General features: G+C 44.4%; 1 protein-coding gene across 1 annotated transcript in view; it reads left to right on the top strand.

Annotated features, from left to right (window-relative positions):
• The window catches only part of VIPR1 (vasoactive intestinal peptide receptor 1), a 113,865-nt gene that overhangs the window by 31,564 nt on the left and 62,386 nt on the right, over positions 1-19,915 (top strand). Inside the window, exon 2 of the mRNA XM_086741223.1 lies at positions 6,548-6,644. Within this exon, the coding sequence (XP_086597349.1) occupies positions 6,548-6,644 (97 nt within the window). The remainder of the gene's footprint in view (positions 1-6,547; positions 6,645-19,915) is intronic.

Here is a 19,915-nt window from a genome sequence, read left to right as displayed (position 1 = left end):
TCTAAACATCACTGATCTTGGTGTTGCAGCATCACTCTATTTCTGCAATAGCCTGAATTCAAATCCTGAGCTTCCTGAAGAGGAAATTCATTCTTATCTACTCCAGATGATAATTTAAAGCAAGAAGCTAAATGTGCTTCTCCAGCCATCAGAGCTGTCTCCTACTCAGTTGTGAGAATTTACTCAAGTGCTACCTCTCTTTTAATCGCCGTGTGTCATTACTCCAGTGCTAGGTCATCACTTCTTCCTTAAGACTCTGATTCAGCCCTGCTTTCCAAGGCAGACATCTACAAGCTCATCACTAAGGAGTTAAGCAACACAGCTGCTCAGCTTCCCTTTCCTTCTGGTTCTCCCAGCTCTTTGCAACACATTCTGCACATGTTTCCTTGGTGTTCCAACCCCTCACACAGAAAGAGGACAATCAGGATAAATGAAGTCTCCGTGCCTCTGAGCTGCTGGATTGATTTGGCCAGGTTGCCTTTGTTTAACAGGGCCTGCTTAGATGAGTCGAAGAAAACCATCTGCTTTCCTCGTCAAATGATAGATCTGTTATTGGCATGATTATCTTTGGCAGAAACATAAAATGGAGTGGTTTAAAGAGCAAAGTGAGGGTCAGGATACTTGGGTGTTTGCCTGGATCTCTTTTATCTGGAGAAGTCTCCTAGGGACACACGCTGCTACCCGTGCTCTGAGAGCCCCTTACGAATGGCCGGTTGCAGAGTAGTGGATTTACAACATGAGTAGAGGTCATAGCAGAATATAGCTTTCCGCTGCTTAAAAAAGATTATTTTTGCAAGTCCTCCTTTATTGATCCTACAAAGGCCACACAGGGTGTTTGGTATGTTTTGAACTTGGTCTTATCTCTCAGTTTATTTCTGTGTTACTGGTATCTAGCATTTACTATAGCGTATTTGTAACATGGTTTTGGATTGTTAGACAAAGAAGATGCTTCAGTCCTTTAGAAGAGCAAATAATTATAATATTCCATGAATATTTTCTTTTTTTTTTTTCAAGACCACCAGAGTTTTTGCAGCTTTTAAGTTTGACAGCATTATTGTTGGAAATTGTGTCACCCATCAGTATAGATAAAAATCCTGTGTAGGTGTCTTCCTTTGGTCCACTCTCTTTGGTCATTCTTGCACTCGTACATGGTATTTTTTGGCTCACTCAGAGGGTATTTAGGAATAAAACTGCATTTTCCTGAGGATGTTCAAAAGGGAGAAACTAAAAAGAAACTGAAAATCTGGTTTTAAGACAGAGCTAGATGAAGTTATGAAAGAAATCAAAGCCAAGATTGTTGTGTAAGAAGTTCCTTCAGTCCTGTGTTCCTATAAATAACGAGCATAAATGAAAGCCCCTGGACTGAAATTAATAGTGAGTTCTTCTGGCTACTAGCCATAAGTGGCTCCTTCAGATTGTGCTGCTGAGGCTTGAAATAAAACCTGCCTGCTTAAATCTTTAATTTCCTTTGCTGTCCACATGAAAAACGGTTGGGAAGCTCCCATCTCCACCTAGAGCAGTGACTGAAGTCATGTTACAGAAATTGTGGGAAGGCAACTGATGCTTCTGTGCCATTACTACCTTCACAGAAGCTGGGCAAAGGTAGCAATGGTATAAGAAATCACTACTGTGTAGGCTCTGGGAGCCAAACAGAAATGGGTGAGGGATGTGATTTCATCATCTGTAGGCTTTTCAATTCTACTCCTTCCTTGTTTGACTCCAAATCCTGTTATCACTGTGGACACCCTTGTCCCTGTCTGTGCTGGAGTCTCCTTATGCTGAGCTCCAGGTGAGCCCAGAACACTCTGGGATCAGGAGAAAGGGAAATACTGAGGCTCACATCACTTCTTGTGGGCCCATATTCCTGCTTACCTGCAGCTGTGGCTTCGCTGTGAATCCCACCTACCTTTGAGGAGTTGCCATGTGAAGCAAAGGAGTAGACCCGCGGTTTAGCGTGGCCCTACTGATGGCAGACAGCATAGATGAGAGCAAACATTTCTGCAGCTCCTTCGGTCTGTGATGATCTTTTGAACTGTATTTAATGAAGGGATGTACACAAAGGCTTTGTTTGCGGTAGCAGACTGTGCAGTAGTCCTCTAACAATTCTTGGGATCCAGCAGGAAGGAAAACTCTCATTAATTAACACTTTGGGGATAATTCCACATGAGAGTTTGCTGCAGAGTGCAGAGCTACAGGGAATAACATCCAGAAAAACATTGCTTTCCTCTTTCTGCTCAGGGCTTCAGAGCGTGGAAGGAAAAATGGCCCCTGACAAACCCACCACAATTTTTATCTTAAGCATGCCAGGAGGGCTTAGCAATGGAGGATTTACTGAGTTTCAGCTTCACCTACAATGGATATGCCCAGGAAACTGAATTACTGTTCAGTAGCTGATGTGAAGTGAGCTAACCAAATGGGTCGTGTTTCTCCTTTATCTACACTTTTTGGATGGGACATGTGAATTAGTGTAGTCCTCAGCCCCATCTGCATGACCAGTTGCCCACTGCAGTGAAAGATGCCAGAGCCCAAAACCTCTGCCTTTTCCACAGGAAAAAACAACCAACCAAAACAAAACAAAGCAGCAAAAAAAAAGCAGAGCTGGTGAAGAAGTAAAGTGGGTTTGTTCCAAGCTGTCTACAAAGTCTACTTCAAGCTTTTCTAGGAGGAATACACCAAGGAAGGAGGGTTATTTAACCTCTCATCCCAGGGAAGATCCCCCTTGGCAGGCGAGACTCCCAGCTCTTGAGGGGTCTTATTAGCCATGAGGCTTTTGTCAGCTGGGAGACGAATTAAAGCAATTGAACTTGTTGCCCTGCTCACCATCATGCCATCTGAACTGGTGACCTACTAATAAAAAAAGAAGACACACTTTTCTGTTTCCTAATGATACCCAAAACTGTATTGGTGTGGGATTTTGATTTTTTTTTTTTTTTATTCCAGCTGCCTTCGTTAGCCTATAGCAATGACAGCTGTGATATGTGAGGATTATTAGTGTTATCACTAGGGAGGTAGAAGGAGGGTTGCTGTGATTTTTGGATTATCTATTTACTTGTTTAGTTAATGTGGAAAATGAGCCATAAACTAGAAAGCCTCCAAAGTGAGTCTGTTTGTTGACCTTGATGATTCAGTTAAAGGTCTTCAGACATTAAATTCACACATCACTGATCTTCTGCAGCTAAATAGGAAGTATTTTAGTTTGAGCTGGTCCAACTACAGTCAGTGAAGTGGGATGAAAGCCTTCAGGGCTGGTACTCACTAGCTCTCTGTGGACTAGAAGGAATGATAAAAGTCATTTCAGACTAAATATATAGCTTTTACCCAGCTGAAATGAAGGAAGATATGTCCCACTGAGAGAGAAGGTGAGATATCTCCCACTCTTTGTTTGGTTTTTTATTTGTTTGTTTATGGAACCATAGAATCGTAGAATCATTTAGGTTGGAAAGGATCATTGAGTCCAACCTTAGCCTAGCTTTGCCGAGTCCATCGCTAAACCATGTCCCAAAGCACCACACCTACATGTCTTCTAAATACCTCCAGGGATAGTGACTCAACCACCTCCCTGGGCAGCCTGTTCCAATGCTTGACAGCCCTTTAGGTGATGAAATTTTTCCTAATATCCAATCTAAACCTCCCCTGAAACAACTTGAGGCCATTTCCTCTTGTCCTATCACTTGTTACCTAGGAGAAGAGACAGACTCCCAGCCTCCTTTCAGGTGGTTGTAGAGAGCAATGAGGTCTCCCCTCAGCCTCATTTTCTCCAGACTAAGCAACCCCAGTTCCCTCAGCCGCTCCTCATAAGACTTGTGCTCCAGACCCTTCGCCAGCTGTGTCACCCTTCTTTGGACGCACTCCAGGACCTCGATGTCTTTCTTGTAATGACAGCCCCAAAACTGATAAAAGTATGCAAGGTGTGGCCTCACCAGTGCCGAGTACTGGGGCACAATCACTTCCCTCATCCTGCTGGCCACACTATTCCTGACAGAAGCCAGGATGCTGTTGGCCTTCTTGGCCACCTGGGAACACTGCTGGCTCATCTTCAGCCAACTGTCTACCAGAACCCCCAGGTCCCTTTCCACCAGACAGCTTTCCAGACACTCTTCCCCAAGCCTGTAGCATTGCATGGGGTTGTTGTGCCCCAAGCCCAGGACCTAGCACTTGGCCTTGTTGAACCTTGTAGAATTGGCCTCAGCCCATCAGTCCAGCCTGTCCAGATCCCTCTGCAGAGCCTTCCAACCCTCAGGCAGATCAACACACCTGCACAACTTGGTGTTGTCTGCAAACTTACTATTTGTTTGCTTTTGAGTATCTAGTTCTGCTTTAGACAGCTTTATATATATGAGGTACCTGACTTGGGATTGGCAGATCCAAAATATGAGTTACACCAGCACTAGAAAAGCCAAGTTCACCTGTATTTTTGTGTTTTAACTATTGGACACTCTTTTTTTCAGTGGTTTGCCTAATATAGATGTCTTTCCTCTTGTACTAGATGGAAACAAGATGAGATTTTTGAAATTGCATCTATAATCAAGTTTACCTGAATCTATCACGAGCCCACTTTTCAGAATACGAACGATGAATCAGCCTCATTTTTTTTTAAAGGTGATAAAACATTTACTCAAAAGTAAGCAAAGTAAGTCGAGTAAATACGCAATCAACCAATTTAGGCATGCAGTTTTAGTGAAGGGAAGATGTGTCAGTGAAGTACTTGCTAATAAGCTTGGTAGAAAATTTACTGCTTAAAAAAAAATTTAAAATGTGATGTAGACATACACGGCGCTTTGCCAACCCTGATCAAAGTTAGAGCTGTATGAATTAATTTATAAAGTGAAACCTTGTGTTATTTATAGATGTGAGATAAATTTGGCAATAGTTTAAGTCCAAAGAGTTTAAAATTTCCTTTGAAAAAGTCAGAATGTTTTGAAAACATTTCAATCTTTATTTTTACTGCAAGTGTTCTGCAAATCTCTCACGCTTCCCCTCACGCTTTTTTAAGGTTAAAATGAAACGGCAAGAAGCACTGTAAATCAAAACAAAATAAATCTATGGTATTTTAGATGAGCCAAGATAAAATTTCCTAAATCTGTTTCCTTCTGGGAAAAAAAGAAACATTTGAGTATCAAGACAACTCCAAATAATTCTTGGTCTTCTTGTGTTTGGTTTTTGTTTTTAATTTGACTGGAAAGCCACATAAGTAGTTGTTTATATGCTACTAATCAAGGCCCATTCCCAACCTGAAAGAAATTACACTCTGAACAAGACATAGGATAAAACAGGGAAGAAAGCAGGTTGAGTTAATAAGAAACGGTGGGAATAAATTTAATGTGCTACGTTATTTTATAATTTTAATCCAAAGGGCAATTTACATCAAACAATTGTTCCTTCAAAGGATTTCTGGGCCTTCTGTCTTACAAACTTGTCTGGCAAGTATATGGATAGAGAAATAGCTCACACGTTTTGAAACGAGACATGAAAAGATCTTTTTTTTTTCCTTTCTCTGCTCATTTCTGATGAAAATATACACTTTCTCAAAAATCCAGCAAGAGTGAACTCTTAATCAATGACTTCTTACAGGCAAAGGCTTATCCCCTGTCCTCAAACTCTGTCCCTGAAGCTCACTCTACTCATGGTTTTTCTTGCATCGCATTTAGCAGTGACGGTATAAACTCAAGCTGAGTTCATTCCCCTCTCACCATCTCTTTGCAGCTGAGTTTCTGAACAGGTTTCTCCTTGCTAAATGCCCTTTCCAAACTCTTTGAAAGGGATGAGGTTTTGTGCAGCACCATGTGTCGTGCGACTTCCATTTCAGCTTGCAATTGCCGTGGCGATGAAGCAAAGTGTTCCCTCCAAGTTGAGAGCATGTTGGTGACAAGGGGACACTGTGTTATGTGACCTGTTGACAGGCTCCTGGTTCCTTTTTTTTTGGAGCGCAAATTGTCATTTGCACATTTTATGACTGAGGCAGTTCATGGATTACATCTTGTAAGGAGTCCATGATTAATTACCTGAACATTTATAGCCACTGTTGTATTACAAACACAATATAATTAGATCTGACTGAGGAGAAACCACTTGGGGGAAAAAGTCTTGTCATTGGGAATTTCCTGCTTTGTCGCTCCTTGATCTCCTAATCTGCATCAGAGATTTTGTTCTTATTTGATTTGGGTTTTGTTTTGCTTTGAATTAGCATGAGCCAGGAGGCAGGCCATGTGAGAACGGAGGGAATAAACCGTGTAAGCACAGATCCCACTGCTCTTGGCATGAATATTAAAACTGCCATCTTCCTGCCCCAGATAGCTTTTGGTGTTAGGTTAGTTAGGCAGAGATCCTGGAGCACAAAGAAGCAGAATTGCTCCTGATTATCAGAAAAAAAATAAAATAGTTGTTTTTTTTTCTTAAGGAAGGCATGGAGGAAGATACTATTTTTTTTCAGCAGGCTCTGGGTTGTGCTTCCTTCCCTCATGCAAACAGATGGCTATGAACCCCAGGAATGCATCTTTGAGAACAGATGAGTTTTTGCTCACTCTCTTCTTCTCTGCCCTTTCTGCAGGCATCCAGCACACGTCCGGAGTGCAGCATCATGCAGGAGATTGAAGAGGAGCGCAGCCAGTGCTTGGCAGAGCTTCTTGGGGATAACCAGACTTCAGGTATGGGGACGCTCTCTTCTCTTCCTAGTCTACAAGCCAGCATCTCCCTGCCTCATGTCTGCCTTGCTCAGGCCATTTCTCACCCCTTCTGCTGCTGGAGCAGGGCAGTCACTCCAGCTGATGTTGAGCTGGGAGAGAAGTAGATAACTTCCAAAGTATGATTCAGTCAACCAAGACTTCAGATAGCTCGCTGGAGATCACTTGCTGCCTCTCAGCTGGGTAAGCCTAGCTTAGGTGTCTCAGTGTGTTTAATCACAGTCCATCATCCATCTCTCTGAACTGGAAGTGCCTTAATCAATTTTTCCGCAGGATCTGAAAGCCTGAAGTTCTCATAGGCCTTGGTTTGCTTCAGGGGAAGTCATGGTGACCTTCTCCTTCTGTTGAACTGCCCTTCCATCCCCATGCCAAAATTGCTGCTGTCCTGGTGGTGGAGCAGAGGCATGAAGGGTGTGCTCCAAGGTTGCAAGGTGTCTGTGAAGTTGGACCAGATATCTGAGATCCTTTCCTTGTTCAGGTGACATGGAACACCCACCGCATGGGGCAGTCCACCTGAAAGGCTCTCCAGTCCCCTTCACCCACTCCCTGCATCAGTGGTTGGGAGAGGAGGGTCAGGTGAATGACGCCACCTTTGCTCTCCAGCCTCCCAAGATTTCTCCATCCCAACCTCAGGCAACCTCGAGGAGCAGGCATGGCACACCACACGTTGGGCATGTGGGGTTTCAGAGCAGGAGAGAGCCCCAAGACTCAGCCATTGAGTTGGATCTCTCCCCCTCCAAGTGCTTCTATCAAGTTACAGGTCTTGGTTTTGTGAGTAAAGGAGGTGTAGGGACGAGTGGTAGGCTGTCAGGCTCCGAAAACAAGGGATCGAATAGCTGGGTGAGGGGATGGCAAGATTCGTATCCCACTTCATATTTGCATCCCACCTCCTGAAAGAGGAAAAAGTAGAATCATAGAATCATAGAATGGTTAGAGTTGGGAGGGACCTTCAAAGGTCATCTAGTCCAACCCCCCTGCAAGGAGCAGGGACACACCCGACTAGATCAGGTTGCTCAGAGCCTCATCCAGCCTGGCCTTGAACCTTTCCAGGGATGGGGCATCCAGCACCTCTCTGGGCAACCCGTTCCAGTGTTCTACAACTCGCATTGTAAAAAATTTCTTCCTAATATCCAATCTAAATCTTATCATCTTCATGGCCCTCCTCTGGACCTTCTCCAACTGGTCCACATCCTTCTGATGTTGGGGGCTCCAGAACTGGACACAATACTCCAGGTGGGATCTCACCAGGGCACAGTAGAGGGAGAGAATCATCTCCCTCGACCTGCTGGCCACGCTCCTCTTGATGCAGCCCAGGATGCGGTTGGCCTTCTGGGCTGCAAGGGCGCATTGCTGGCTCATGTTGAGCTTCTCGCCCACCAGCACTCCCAAGTCCTTCTCCTCAGGGCTGCTCTCAATCCATTCCCCGCCCAGCCTGTATTTGTGCCTGGGATTGCCATGACCCAGGTGCAGGACCTTGCACTTGGCCTGGTTGAACTCCATGAGGTTCTCACAGTCCCACCTCTCCAGCCTGTCAAGGTCCCTCTGGATGGCATCCCTCCCTTCCAGCGTGTCGACGGCACCACACAACTTGGTGTTGTTGGTGAACTTGCTGAGGGTGCACTCTATCCCACTGTCCATGTCGCCGACAAAGATGTTAAACAGGGCCGGGCCCAGCACGGACCCCTGAGGGACGCCACTCATGATCGGTTTCCACTTGGAAATGGAAGAGGATGTCTTCTCATCCTCACTCCCTTGGCATTGCGTGCAGTTAGGCTACAGACTGAAGGACTGTTTTGCGCAATGCGACTTAACGAGAGAATAGCATCCTGGAGACAAGCTGATCCCTGGAGGAGCTTTACTAAGTGCAAGGATGGCTTTTGGCCCCTGCTTTTATCTACTAAGAGATGTTTTTCTTTGATTCAGAAACTATTTCAAGTGTTCCTGTACGGTTAAATGGAGCCATTTGAAGAAGCATTCTCCTGGAATCTGATAGAGGGAAAAGTCAGAGTAGTTAAAAAACATCCATCTGAAACCCAGCTAAATGCTTCACTTCTTTTTTATGGATGATTAAAAAGATTCAATTAAATATAGTACATTCAAAATAGTAGAATAAATACTTGAAATCTTAATTTTTTTTCTGCTTTTTCAAAATTATTTTTCTCATTTGAAACTTTAACCCAAGTAATTTTTTAATCTCTCTACTGAATTAAACCATTGAAAATATTTTTCCCAATTTTGATGTAAAAACAGTCAGTCATATTGCAAGCCTTTAATGCCCAAGCACTAATAAATATATAAAAATCATTTTGAGTTTATTTTTTGTGATGAAATGCTGAAATATTGGGCTGGCATAATTCTGCGTTTCCACCCATAGTCATTCAATGGGACTGATTCTGACATTGTGGTTGTGAGCACTGTAAAATGGTTTTTGTCAACGGAGACAGTACCTGCTACTCCTGAGTTAAAGTCAGACGTCATTTGTCTGCATGTCCTGGGTAGAAATGGTCATTGATGACATCAGTGTGAGTAGGGACACAGCATGTGTCCAACCAAATTTTACAAAGCAAACTGTGCAGAAAGCAGTTGGTATCAATTTGCCCCAAAACATCAGCAGGTATTTAAGAGCTCAATACTGGACTCTTGTCTAGATGCTCATGGCTGCCCTTGCAATCGTCAGAAAGAAACCCACATCTCTATAAAGTGGTGGCTTTCAGTTGGGTGACTATGGTTGAATGGCCTCATGCAGAAATCTGTTTTGAAAGTGGTGTGGACAGGTAACTTCAAAGTGCCTACATGGGGTGTGTTTCCTCATTGGAGTTCTCAAGGCACAGTATGTGAGCACAAGTAGGTCAAAAAAGACGTTTTTCTGGAGTGGGGCTCCATAACTTGATAAATGTAGCTGAGCACAGCTGCAAAATAAAACTTTGGACTTCGATGGCTGGGAGTGAGGCGAAGTTTTATTGGGGAGAAATCTTGTGAAGGTGATGGTATGAGGTCATATGAAGGTGATCACTGTTTAATCTGGGTATTGATGGAAATAAAAAATCCTAGTAAAACTCACAGGAAAAAATGTAGTTTTAACACAGTTCAGTCCACCAGAGAAGGAGAATGGAAAGCAGTTGAGATTCTCTGGCATCCATAATGTAGTACCTTGATTTATGGCCAGGTAGGTGTGTTGCCTTCTGCACATTCCACATCCTTTCAGCAAAAAGAAAATGACTTGAGGTTTAACAACCGATTTGTTATCTTTTCTAATTAAATGAGTGGAAATAAGGAAACACACCATTTCAGGACAGTCATGAAATAAAGCTTTGTTTAGAAGCCATTATCAATTTTATTGATCAGAGGGGCTTAATCACTGATGTAATTTGATGTGTCAGATAGATTAGTCACTCATTAAGAACACCTGCTGGTCGTGCTGGAATTGATCGCCAGCTGAGGATAAGCAGGTGGATTTCCACTGATAAACAATAACATCTGCCTTAACGCTATTGTATCTTCAAACACCCGTTCCTTATACTGGTTATATGTGCACAGGTGAAATCGATGCTTTCTTTTCAAATTCAACCTCTGTGTTTTCAGTGCTAGTAGCAGGTGCCAATTGCTGTTCCCGGTGTCAGCATCCCGGACCACCTGTTACAGTGGCATGACGGGCATCTCTCTGTTCTCTATGAGGAGGGTGATTCAGTACCTGTGAAGTTACCCCTGTTTGAGGAGATTTTAGGATGGGAGAGATGCAGGGGTCACAAAAGCATGGACCACCTCTGGTAAGAAGGAGTCAGCTTTCCAGCACAGGAAGGGCTGCAGAAGATGCCGTTGGGGAAAAAGCAGCAGGGAAGACCAATTTAAGCTGGCAGTGTGTACACAGGAGAGTAAAACGGCCGTGAGATCAAAGTCTGGACTTTAAAGGAAGTTTGTTACCATTAGAGGATACTGAACAGCCTTTCTGGAGGTCTGCAGGAAGGCGTGTTTTGTTGACTTCATGGCAGAGCTGGCCCAGTTTATGGAAGGGTGTGTAAGATGCAGTTGTGTATTGCAGCACAAGACTGGGTTTCATGAACAGGACAGCCCTTAGAGTCCTCTGCCCTGTTATCCTTTTACCTCGATGCTGAAATAGAATAATAGAATCATAGAATGGTTTGGGTTGGAAGGGACCTTTAAAGGTCATCCAGTCCAACCCCATGCAAGGAGCAGGAACATCTCCAACCAGATCAGGTTGTTCAGAGCCTCATCCAACCTGGCCTTGAGTGTTTCCAGGGATGGGGCATCCACCACCTCTCTGGGCAACCTGGGACAGTGCTCCACCACCCTCAGTGTAAAAATTTTTTTCCTAATATCTAATCTGAATCTGTCTCCCTCTATTTTAAAGCCATTACCCCTAGTCCTGTCACACCAAGCCCTGCTAAAGAGTTTCTCCCCGTCTTTCTTGTAAGCCCCCTTGAGGTACTGGAAGACCACTATATGGTCTTCCCGGAGCCTCCTCTTCTCCGGGCTGAACAGTCCCAGCTCTCTCAGCCTGGCCTCACAGCAGAGCTGCTCCAGCCCTCTGATCATCTTCATGGCCTCCTCTGGACCCTCTTCAACAGGTCCACGTCCTTCTGATGTTGGAGGCTCCAGAGCTGGATGCAGTACTGCAGGTAGGGTCTTACGAGAGTGGAGTGTGACATGAATGGCATGAATGACACAGATCATGTCTGCTTGTAATAATGTCGTGCAAATGTGAATTGTCAGCCATGGGTGCCTTAATTTCCCACCCTAAACATGTTTAATCCCACTCCGTGCTGTTCTCACGGTTGGTCTCTGTGCAAACTTTGCTTCACTTGACATCCATAGATTATCGCAAGTACGGCAGCATTGTTGCTGCAGTTAAGGATCTGAGTCTCTTGGCTTTAGTTTTCCTCCTTTAAAATATAAATATCAATATTTTCCTATCTAGCAGGGGTAAGGTAAGGACACACAAAATGAAAAGTGCCCAGCTGTTTTACAACTGGGACTTGTAAAAGTGCTGTGGGTTGACAGAGGAATAGGAAATGCAGTGTTTTGGCAGCACCCACAATTTAAGTTCACAGGAAGGTGCTATCTATCTGGGTAGAAATAACACCCAAAAAGAGAAAATTCATGTCATCTGAGTGAGGTTGCCTCTTCTTTCTTCTCAATCTCTCTTCTCCCAGGTAGATCTGTATGTAGTATCGTACATCAATCTGCAATGACTCTGGGTACAGATTTTTGTGGTGATGTTTTCCCAGGAGTTGCTTAGGGAGTTCCTTGGGGATGCTCAAGTTGTATCTAACATAAACAGAGCCACATTGCCCTGCATGCCAGTGCCAAGCAATGCGATGGTGCAACAGGCATGCAGAGGCAGGAGCTCAGGTCCTGACGGTGCTCCAGCATCTGGAACAGCTGGGATATTTAGCTCAGCAGCAACTCAGCGCGGTGACACCAGTAGTGACTCTGCAGCACTGCCTTCTGCCAGATCGGTGTATGGTAAGCAACCGGCAGCAGGTCAGGTCTGAGAGTTCAGCTGCATGGTTCAAAAAGTTCCCAGGTCATCCCAAATTTTTGGCAGCCAGTGGCCGCGGGAGCCCTGCCTGGGCAACTGCAGGATCTTGGGCCATCTTCTTTCCCTTTCTTTTTCCTCTCTGGCTGTACAGGGCTGCTTCTCTGGTGGCATCTCACACCGTTGCAATGTAAAACAAATAAGTTCTCCAAGGCACTGAGTAGTTTTAGGAGCTTATAATAAACAGAGTTCCTCAGTCCTCTGCGTTACTTTGCCAACACTTACAAACATGTTCCAAAAGTGAAGAGTGCAATCCCAGACCCACTGAAAACCAGGCTTTCACTCCAGATGCATTTTCAGCCAGGACATCTGTATGCAGTACAGTGACTCCTTAGCTGGTAACACGGTTCGCAGCAGTAGGGAAGCTCTCCCAAGGGTTATGAGAGGATAGCTGAAGGAAGTTTTGCCTTCCAGGCTCACAGATGGTGGCAAATCTCCTGTGTGGCTGAGCTCCGAAAGCCTTGCTGCAAGGCAGGTCTCACCGCTGCATTGCTTCTTGCTGACTTCCACTTGCTTTTTTTTATGTAATGATCCCTGAGCACAGAGGGGTTTTTTGCTTTGTTTTGCTTTTTAAGAAAGCTTCATCTCTCCATGGCTGCAGTTTACAAAGAGTTCAGCTTAACCTGAAGCACCCAAATAAAATTTTAAAAAGGAACACTTTCTTTTTTGTTAAAAAGCCACAAAAAGCAGTCAGGTCTAGGTCAGCTGGCTCAGCTCATTATCTGTTTATCCCATTATCACTAATCAATTTGCTCTGCGATCAGATATTATTTCAGAAGCAGGAGAGTCATTTAGGGATGGCAGTTGAACGAGGTACTGTGATTTGTGTTCAGGTGGGATGAGCAGTTCTGGAGACCATGCCGCTGTGCAGGAAACATGGCATTGTAGAGTAAACATCCTTCGTGGAGAGCGGTGGGAATGTCAGGCAGTACTTGGGCACAGGAATCCAGGCACAGTTTTGGAGTTTTGGAGTTTATTTTAATGGCATGGAAGTTTGAGTAGGAGGGAAAATGTTCAAGAACAGAGAGGAGAACTTTAAATCACAAAGACTCCTGACACCGTAACCTGATGAGTTGAGCAGATGGGATATGATTTTCTGCATTAACATAGTTCCTTGGCTTACTATCACAAAATCACTGAGGTTGGCAGGGACCTCCTGATATCATTGAGTCCAAACCCCTGATTAAAGCATAGTCAACCAAATCAAGTTGCTCAGGGCCATGTCCCGTTGGGTTTTGAATATCTCCAGGGACAGAGATTCCACAACTTCTCTAGACAACCTGTTCCAGTGTTTAAGTGTGTTAACAGGAAAAAAAAAATTCTTATGTTTAAATGGAATTTCCTGTTTTTCAGTTTGTGCCCATTGCCTCTCTGTTTTCTTTGCTTTCCCCTGAACACCATCGGATATTTATACACATTGATAATATCCCCCCTGAGCCGTCTCCTCTCTAGAACAAACAATCCCAGCTCTTCCAGCCTTTCCTCGTATGTGAGATGCTCCAGTCCTTTAATCTTCTTTGCAGCCCTTTGCTGGACTCTCTCCAGTATGTCCATGTCTCTTGTATACTGGGGGACCCAGACCTGGACTGAGCACCCCAGATGAGCCTCACCAGTGCTGGGTAGAGGGGAAGGATCACCTCCCTCGACCTACTGGGAACACTCCTAATTCAGCCCAGGTTACCATTCACCTTTGTAGCGAGGACACGTTGCTGGCTCATGTTCAACTTGATGTCCACCAGCAGGTCCTTCTCTGGAGAGCTACACTCCAACCGTTATGGGTGCACGGCATTATTGCTTCCCAAGGGTAGGACTTTGCATTTCCCTTTGTTGAACTTCTGTCAACTTACAGTTTTTCAAGGCTTTTTTTTTTGGTTTTTTTTTTCCCCAAAAGGGAAGACCTTTGGCTTCATTTGGATCCTAAATTCTTTTAGAAGTGTAAGCAAAACAAGCTCAGAAGTTCACAGCTGGAGGCTGTCAGCATCCCACAGAGTCAGACCAGCGTTTAGTCTCTCTGTTCCCCACAGTTCACTAGGGTGGCAATAGCTGAGGTTATTTTCTATGTGTCAGTGAAAATTGCGAATTGCCATCAAGGAGCTGCTTCTGATACCTAAAATGCTTCAGCCCTGCGCTTTATATTTGCAATCTAGACCTGTCTGTCTTGCAAGCAGGATTTGAAAACCGATCAAAAAGTCAGAAAAGTGGGAAACATGAAAAAAAAAATAGTTAAAATCCCATCTCCCAGTGCCTGTTTATATCTGCCTAACTTGTACATGCTTCACACTTGTTGTGGGCAATAGAGTCCTGCAAGCTCATCACCGGCATTGTCACGTGCAAACAAATCCAGGTGGGAAATGACCCGTGTTGTTTATTCTCTGTAAAGTGCTTTTGCTGTTCCACAGGCCTCTAGCAGAGGCTGGCTTGAAAAGCCAAATTTGGAGCTTCAGTCTCCCTTGAAGAAGTCAAGGCATGTTGATGGGAGAAGAAGCAGTGAACATACGGAAATTAAAAGTCAAGCTGGAAAAACGTTGATGGAGTTTAAATGAGGAGTCTGTTTATTCAGCACCATCTGTTTATAGTGCAATAAGATAAGAACTAATTAATAGTTCCCTGCTTGCGAAAGTTCAAGTAAATTCTCACCTTCCAGTTGCATAAGACCTCCTGGGATAGATGATGTGTCAGTCAGATTTGTATGACAGTCCGGTTATCAGCAGCATTCCAGGTGCTCCATCACTAGAGCAGGCACTACATGGCTGACGGCAACACAAGTGCTCAACGTAGTGCACACAGCAGGGTGGAGAAGAGGGGTGGATGGACCACTCACCCAAGGCTGGGGAGGTGCTGTGTTTTCTGGCTGCATCAGGGTTGTGGGACATCTCTGAGACTTGCTAAGTGCTCATATGGGTGCTCCTTAGACCTTCACATACATGAGGATGGATGTTTCCATGAGCAGAAGGCCACTGGTTTAAACTCAGGGAACGTTCAGATGAGCCACTGAACTAAGAGATTTGAAGGGTGGTAGCTTCCAGGGGAAATATACATCTTGGCAGACGTCCGAGGGGGACTCAGGGTAGTGATGTAAGGTGGTGTAGCTGGAGGGGAGACTTGTCTCCAAACTGAGAAGATCTGCAGAGAGGCCTTGCTTGCAGGGGAAGGAGGCAAGCTTGTCCCCATGGTTCAGAACAGTCAAAGAAAACGTCAAGAAAAATAGTCAGACCCTTGGATAGGGCTTGCCTCTTCTGAGCCTTTAGCCATTTCTCAAAGTTCTTAACAGATGTTCTTGGATAATCAGTGTGGCCTCCAGCTGTCATTTCAGAATTGTGTGGGGTTCTTGTAAGTCTTGTACCATATCCACCAGCCCCTGAAAAAATGATGTGTATCCTGGGACATCGGAAATTGCGTTAAATAACTACTGCTGTCAGCTAAATCAAGCACTGAGGATCTAGGCAATATTCAATGAAGCCTGGAGAAGAGTTTAGCTCAGTCGAAAGTAAATAACTACGTTTGATCTTAATGATCTCTTTAAAGGCAAAGGGACCTGCAGGACTTCTTCCCATGTTGTCTTTCCTTCGTTTTTCATTCACTATACTTTATTATTCTGGTCTAGGTGATACAAAGGGTCTCTTGGTTTCAGTCTTGCTGTGATCAAAAGCATCTGCCAACTTCCAGATAATGACATCAGTCCTCCCCGTTCCTGGGCAACGTGGCCTCTCCTACAACAGCAGAAAATTCAGCCATGTGACATCTAGACCTTAAACCCCAAACTCTTCTTTATCTCTCTTAGAGGATCAGTACCAGATGTCAGGGTACCTTTTATTTAACAGAAATTTTTCTTCCAGTTATTGAACAGTGGCCACGATATTCAGTTGGGACAGGCTACTGTGTGAGACCTGCAAATGGTCTTCCTTCACTGACAGTTTCCCCATCTGCTCTGGGACTCTTCCCAGCTACCAACACTTCATGCTGTGGTTACGGAGGTAGAGCCTGCTCTCTGGAAATTCAAAAGAAAAAAAATATGCCCTGTAGTTTTCAGAGGATAACCTTCCCCTGACCACACTAGGAAAGCTAGCATCTGAAACTGGAGAGGGAAGCATGTGTTGTTGTGATGGTAAGCCCAGCTTCAACCCGTAGATGCAAGGAGCCCCCAGACTTTTGTGTTGGCTGCTCTGATCCAGTCTAAAGCTGATGGCCATTCTTCCAGGCCATGAGGCTCTTTCTGAGGAAGTCGTGCCCAAAGGGGTTTTCCCTACAAAGCTGCTATTTGGCTGTCCATCCTTGCTTGGTAACCCAAGGAGGGTTACCTCACCTCTCCGCTGAGGACTGCCAATTCCCAGTGGTACCTCTTCAGTTGTCTGTCACTGTCTGAGCCTCTCCTGTCACCTGAAGCCCAGACACCTACCAGCAACAGGATGAAATTCAAACGCAGATCTGCGCAGCACCTCGTCGTTCTTCCCTGTAGAGCTAAGAGCTGTTTTTTGCCTTGACCTCACCTTCCCGCAGACACGACCGCAAGACAAGATGTTACAACATCTGGTTTCTGCCTTAATATGTTATAGGGGTGGAGGCTTTGCTTTTGTTTTGCCTGTTGCTGACATGTCCTGGCTGCAAGCTTTCTGACAAACATCAGTGCTGTTTGACTTGGGAACAGCTGTCTCGTGGCTTGTCGGGATTAACAGTGGACATAAGTCTTGTACTGAAAAAGGCATTTTAGTTTGGAGGATATGTAACATTTTTAAATGCCGTCAGACTTGTGGGTTACTATTTTTGTAGCATGGGATAATATATCAATGCACACAGCTTTAGTTATGCAAAGGTCATGAAAATAAGGAGAAAATACCGCTGCTACAGACCAATGGAAAGCAAATTCAAAGGATTTTCAAAGCTCTGGATAATTGCTCAGATGCAATTCATCTATGCAGAGCTTTTGTTTCTGACAAGAGCTTGTATTTTATCCCCTCACATCCCGTCAGATTTCTGGTTGAGAAATCTCTCATTCCTCATCTTCTTTTTAATTTTTCTTTTCCTACTGGCTGTATCAGAGTACTTTCATGATAGTATCATAGAATTACAGAATAGTTAGGGTTGGAAGGGACTTTTAAAGGCCATCCAGTCCAACCCCCCTGCAAAGAGCAGGGACATCTCCAACCAGAGCAGGTTGCTCAGAGCCCTGTCCAACCTGGCCTTGAACGTTTCCAGGTATCCACCCTTTTTACGTAGGATAAGTGCATTGGAAAATGTTGCATATGTCATAAGTTATGTCAAACACCCATTACAATATGTGGCTGAGATCCAAAACCTGCTGTAGCCAGCCAGTGGAGATTTTTCCAATGACTTTACTATGCACTGGACTAACCTAAGTGCCTTCATTTTTTGATATTCACACCTTTCAACATAGGAAAGTGAAATTGTGGAGAACACGAGAACCTGAGGTCAGAGGTACCACACTTTACATCAACCAGGCCTTTAGTTTGTTGGTTAAAGAAATGCTGAAAGATTAGAAACTTTTTTTTTAACTTGTTTCTTAGTAGATGTTGATGATGGAAAAACTCCTACGATTTTCGTGCTTAAAAATAATACTCCAGAAATAGCCTCTGGTGATTTCTTTCACGCTGTTTAGAATGACTCAGTCTGGGGGCTTAAGGTGAGATTTCCTTCATATGTCTTTGAGTCAAATTTCTGCAAACATTTACGAATAAAGATATCTTTTAACATTTCCTGTTGAGAGCTTGGACATCTTCTACTGGAAGCCACTGCCAAAGTGCAAACCAGTTTTTGCAGCAAGTAATGGTGTTCTTGTTACTCTCCGGCTTGTTCACCGAGCAGGAAGAATGAAATCAATATCTCAGTCTTGCCACAAATACTGAGACAAAGTCTAAGATAAACTCATTTCGCTTATCCTCAGTCTGGGGATCCTTTTTGCTTTCTGTGATTGCCCAAGTCAATTTTCTCCTGAGCTGGGACTGCAGATCCCTCGCTGAGAGAAGAATAGCATCGGTGCACCATGAAGAGCACATCAGCAGTGGGAAGGAAATGCGGTAGTGTCAGGGTTTTGCATGTCCTGGCAGGATTGTGGTTTTCCTTCAGCTGAGTGTTTTCTCCGTTGCATCCTGCCTACAGCGCTGGGGCGAGAGCGGGCGGCACGACAGGCAAAAAAATATCCAAATCGAATGCAAAGCCATGGAAAGTTCAAAGCTCTGAGGGGATGGGAGTGCTTCAGAGCAGGCTGTCAGTGTTGATGAAAATTAAAAGGTGATGAGATGGAGCTGGAGGGAGAGAGATGCCCTCAGGATGCTCGAGTGAGCGGGGCTGGGAGGGAGGAGGGCACAGCAGTGAATACGGGAAGGAAAGGGTTGAATTTTGCAAGGAAGAGTGGGAGGATTGATTTAGTGAAACCTTGGAGGCAGGCTAGCCCTGGTAAAACCCAATCTGTCACATAAAAATAAGGTAAAACTCTATTCTGCAAATCCAGGGCAGGGTGGGATGGGGTAGAATTAAAAACACAAAAGGTACAAGGGAGAAATGATGGGGAACTGCTTCCATGCCAGAAGCAACTAAGTAGGCTGGGACACTTCAGCCTCAAAAAGAGATGCCTGAGGAGGGATATGAAAGATGATTTTATGGTTTTTTCTCCTCAGGGAGAGGGATATTGTGGTTAGGTTGTGAATATTTCTGCCTTTGTAAAAGAAGTAGGCAATTCCTAATGAAACAAACGACGTGCAGGTTCAAAGCAAATGCAGAAAAGGATGTATTTTTTTGTTTCAGTGGACACTTAAACTGTGAAACTCATCGGCCCAGAAGGTTGTGAATTTTCAAAATTTCCATGGATTCAGAAGCAAAATCAAATTGCTTTTATCCTAAAAGATTTATGGAAGGTATATTTTTATTATGACATACAACCTTTAAGATTTAAATAGAAGATTATCCCTGATTCAGGAAGTCTCTTCTCGTTGGAGTCTGGAGCAGTAGTAGCAACCTGAGGGTCATGGTGGCTTTTCATAGCCTCTACTGCCACTGAATTCAAGCTGCTTGTCTGGAACCAAGTTACTAGATTGTTGCAGAGGCTGTGTTTTGGAGTCTGTTTTCTTCAGTCAGGCAAAAGCTTGAGTGGGTCAAGAAGGTCGATGCAGTGATAACTGGTTGTAATGAGACCAAACTGGGAAAAACAGGAGAGAGCACCTAGGCTGTGCTTCTGTGTGCAGTCAGTGGGAGAATAAATGTCACCTGATGGCTATGTAAAGTCCTACCTCCAGAGAGGTCAGAAACTGCCAGCTGATATCAAATTGGAGTGAGAACGAGTTTCCATTGCAAGCACACCAGCCTGTGATGGTACCCAGTGGTATCTCAGCTTGGCTTAATGAAACTGCACCTTTGCCTTGCCATTGTCTACCTGTGGTGGGCAGAGATCCCAAGATACCCCAGACATCAAATGAGTGTCTTTGCATCCGAACATGGATACAAAGAGTAAAAGTCTTATGTGTGAGTGTCCTTCAGGAGAGACCAGGAGTGACCCCATTCATTAGGGAGACTTTGGTGCGAATGAGGGATGTGCTGAAAGGTGGGGTTTTTTTCTGAATTCAGAGTTCACTTGGGTTAAGAGATTGCCTGGCACCAGCCTACTGCCATTCATTTCCTTCCTCAGCCAGACCTAGACACATCTCAGGGCCATGCCAAAGCTCTGGAA

Source organism: Chlamydotis macqueenii, chromosome 2 (genome assembly GCF_036417535.1).
Source record: "Chlamydotis macqueenii isolate bChlMac1 chromosome 2, bChlMac1.mat, whole genome shotgun sequence".
Lineage (NCBI taxonomy): Eukaryota > Metazoa > Chordata > Aves > Otidiformes > Otididae > Chlamydotis > Chlamydotis macqueenii.
This window is presented reverse-complemented; position numbering and strand designations above follow the sequence as displayed.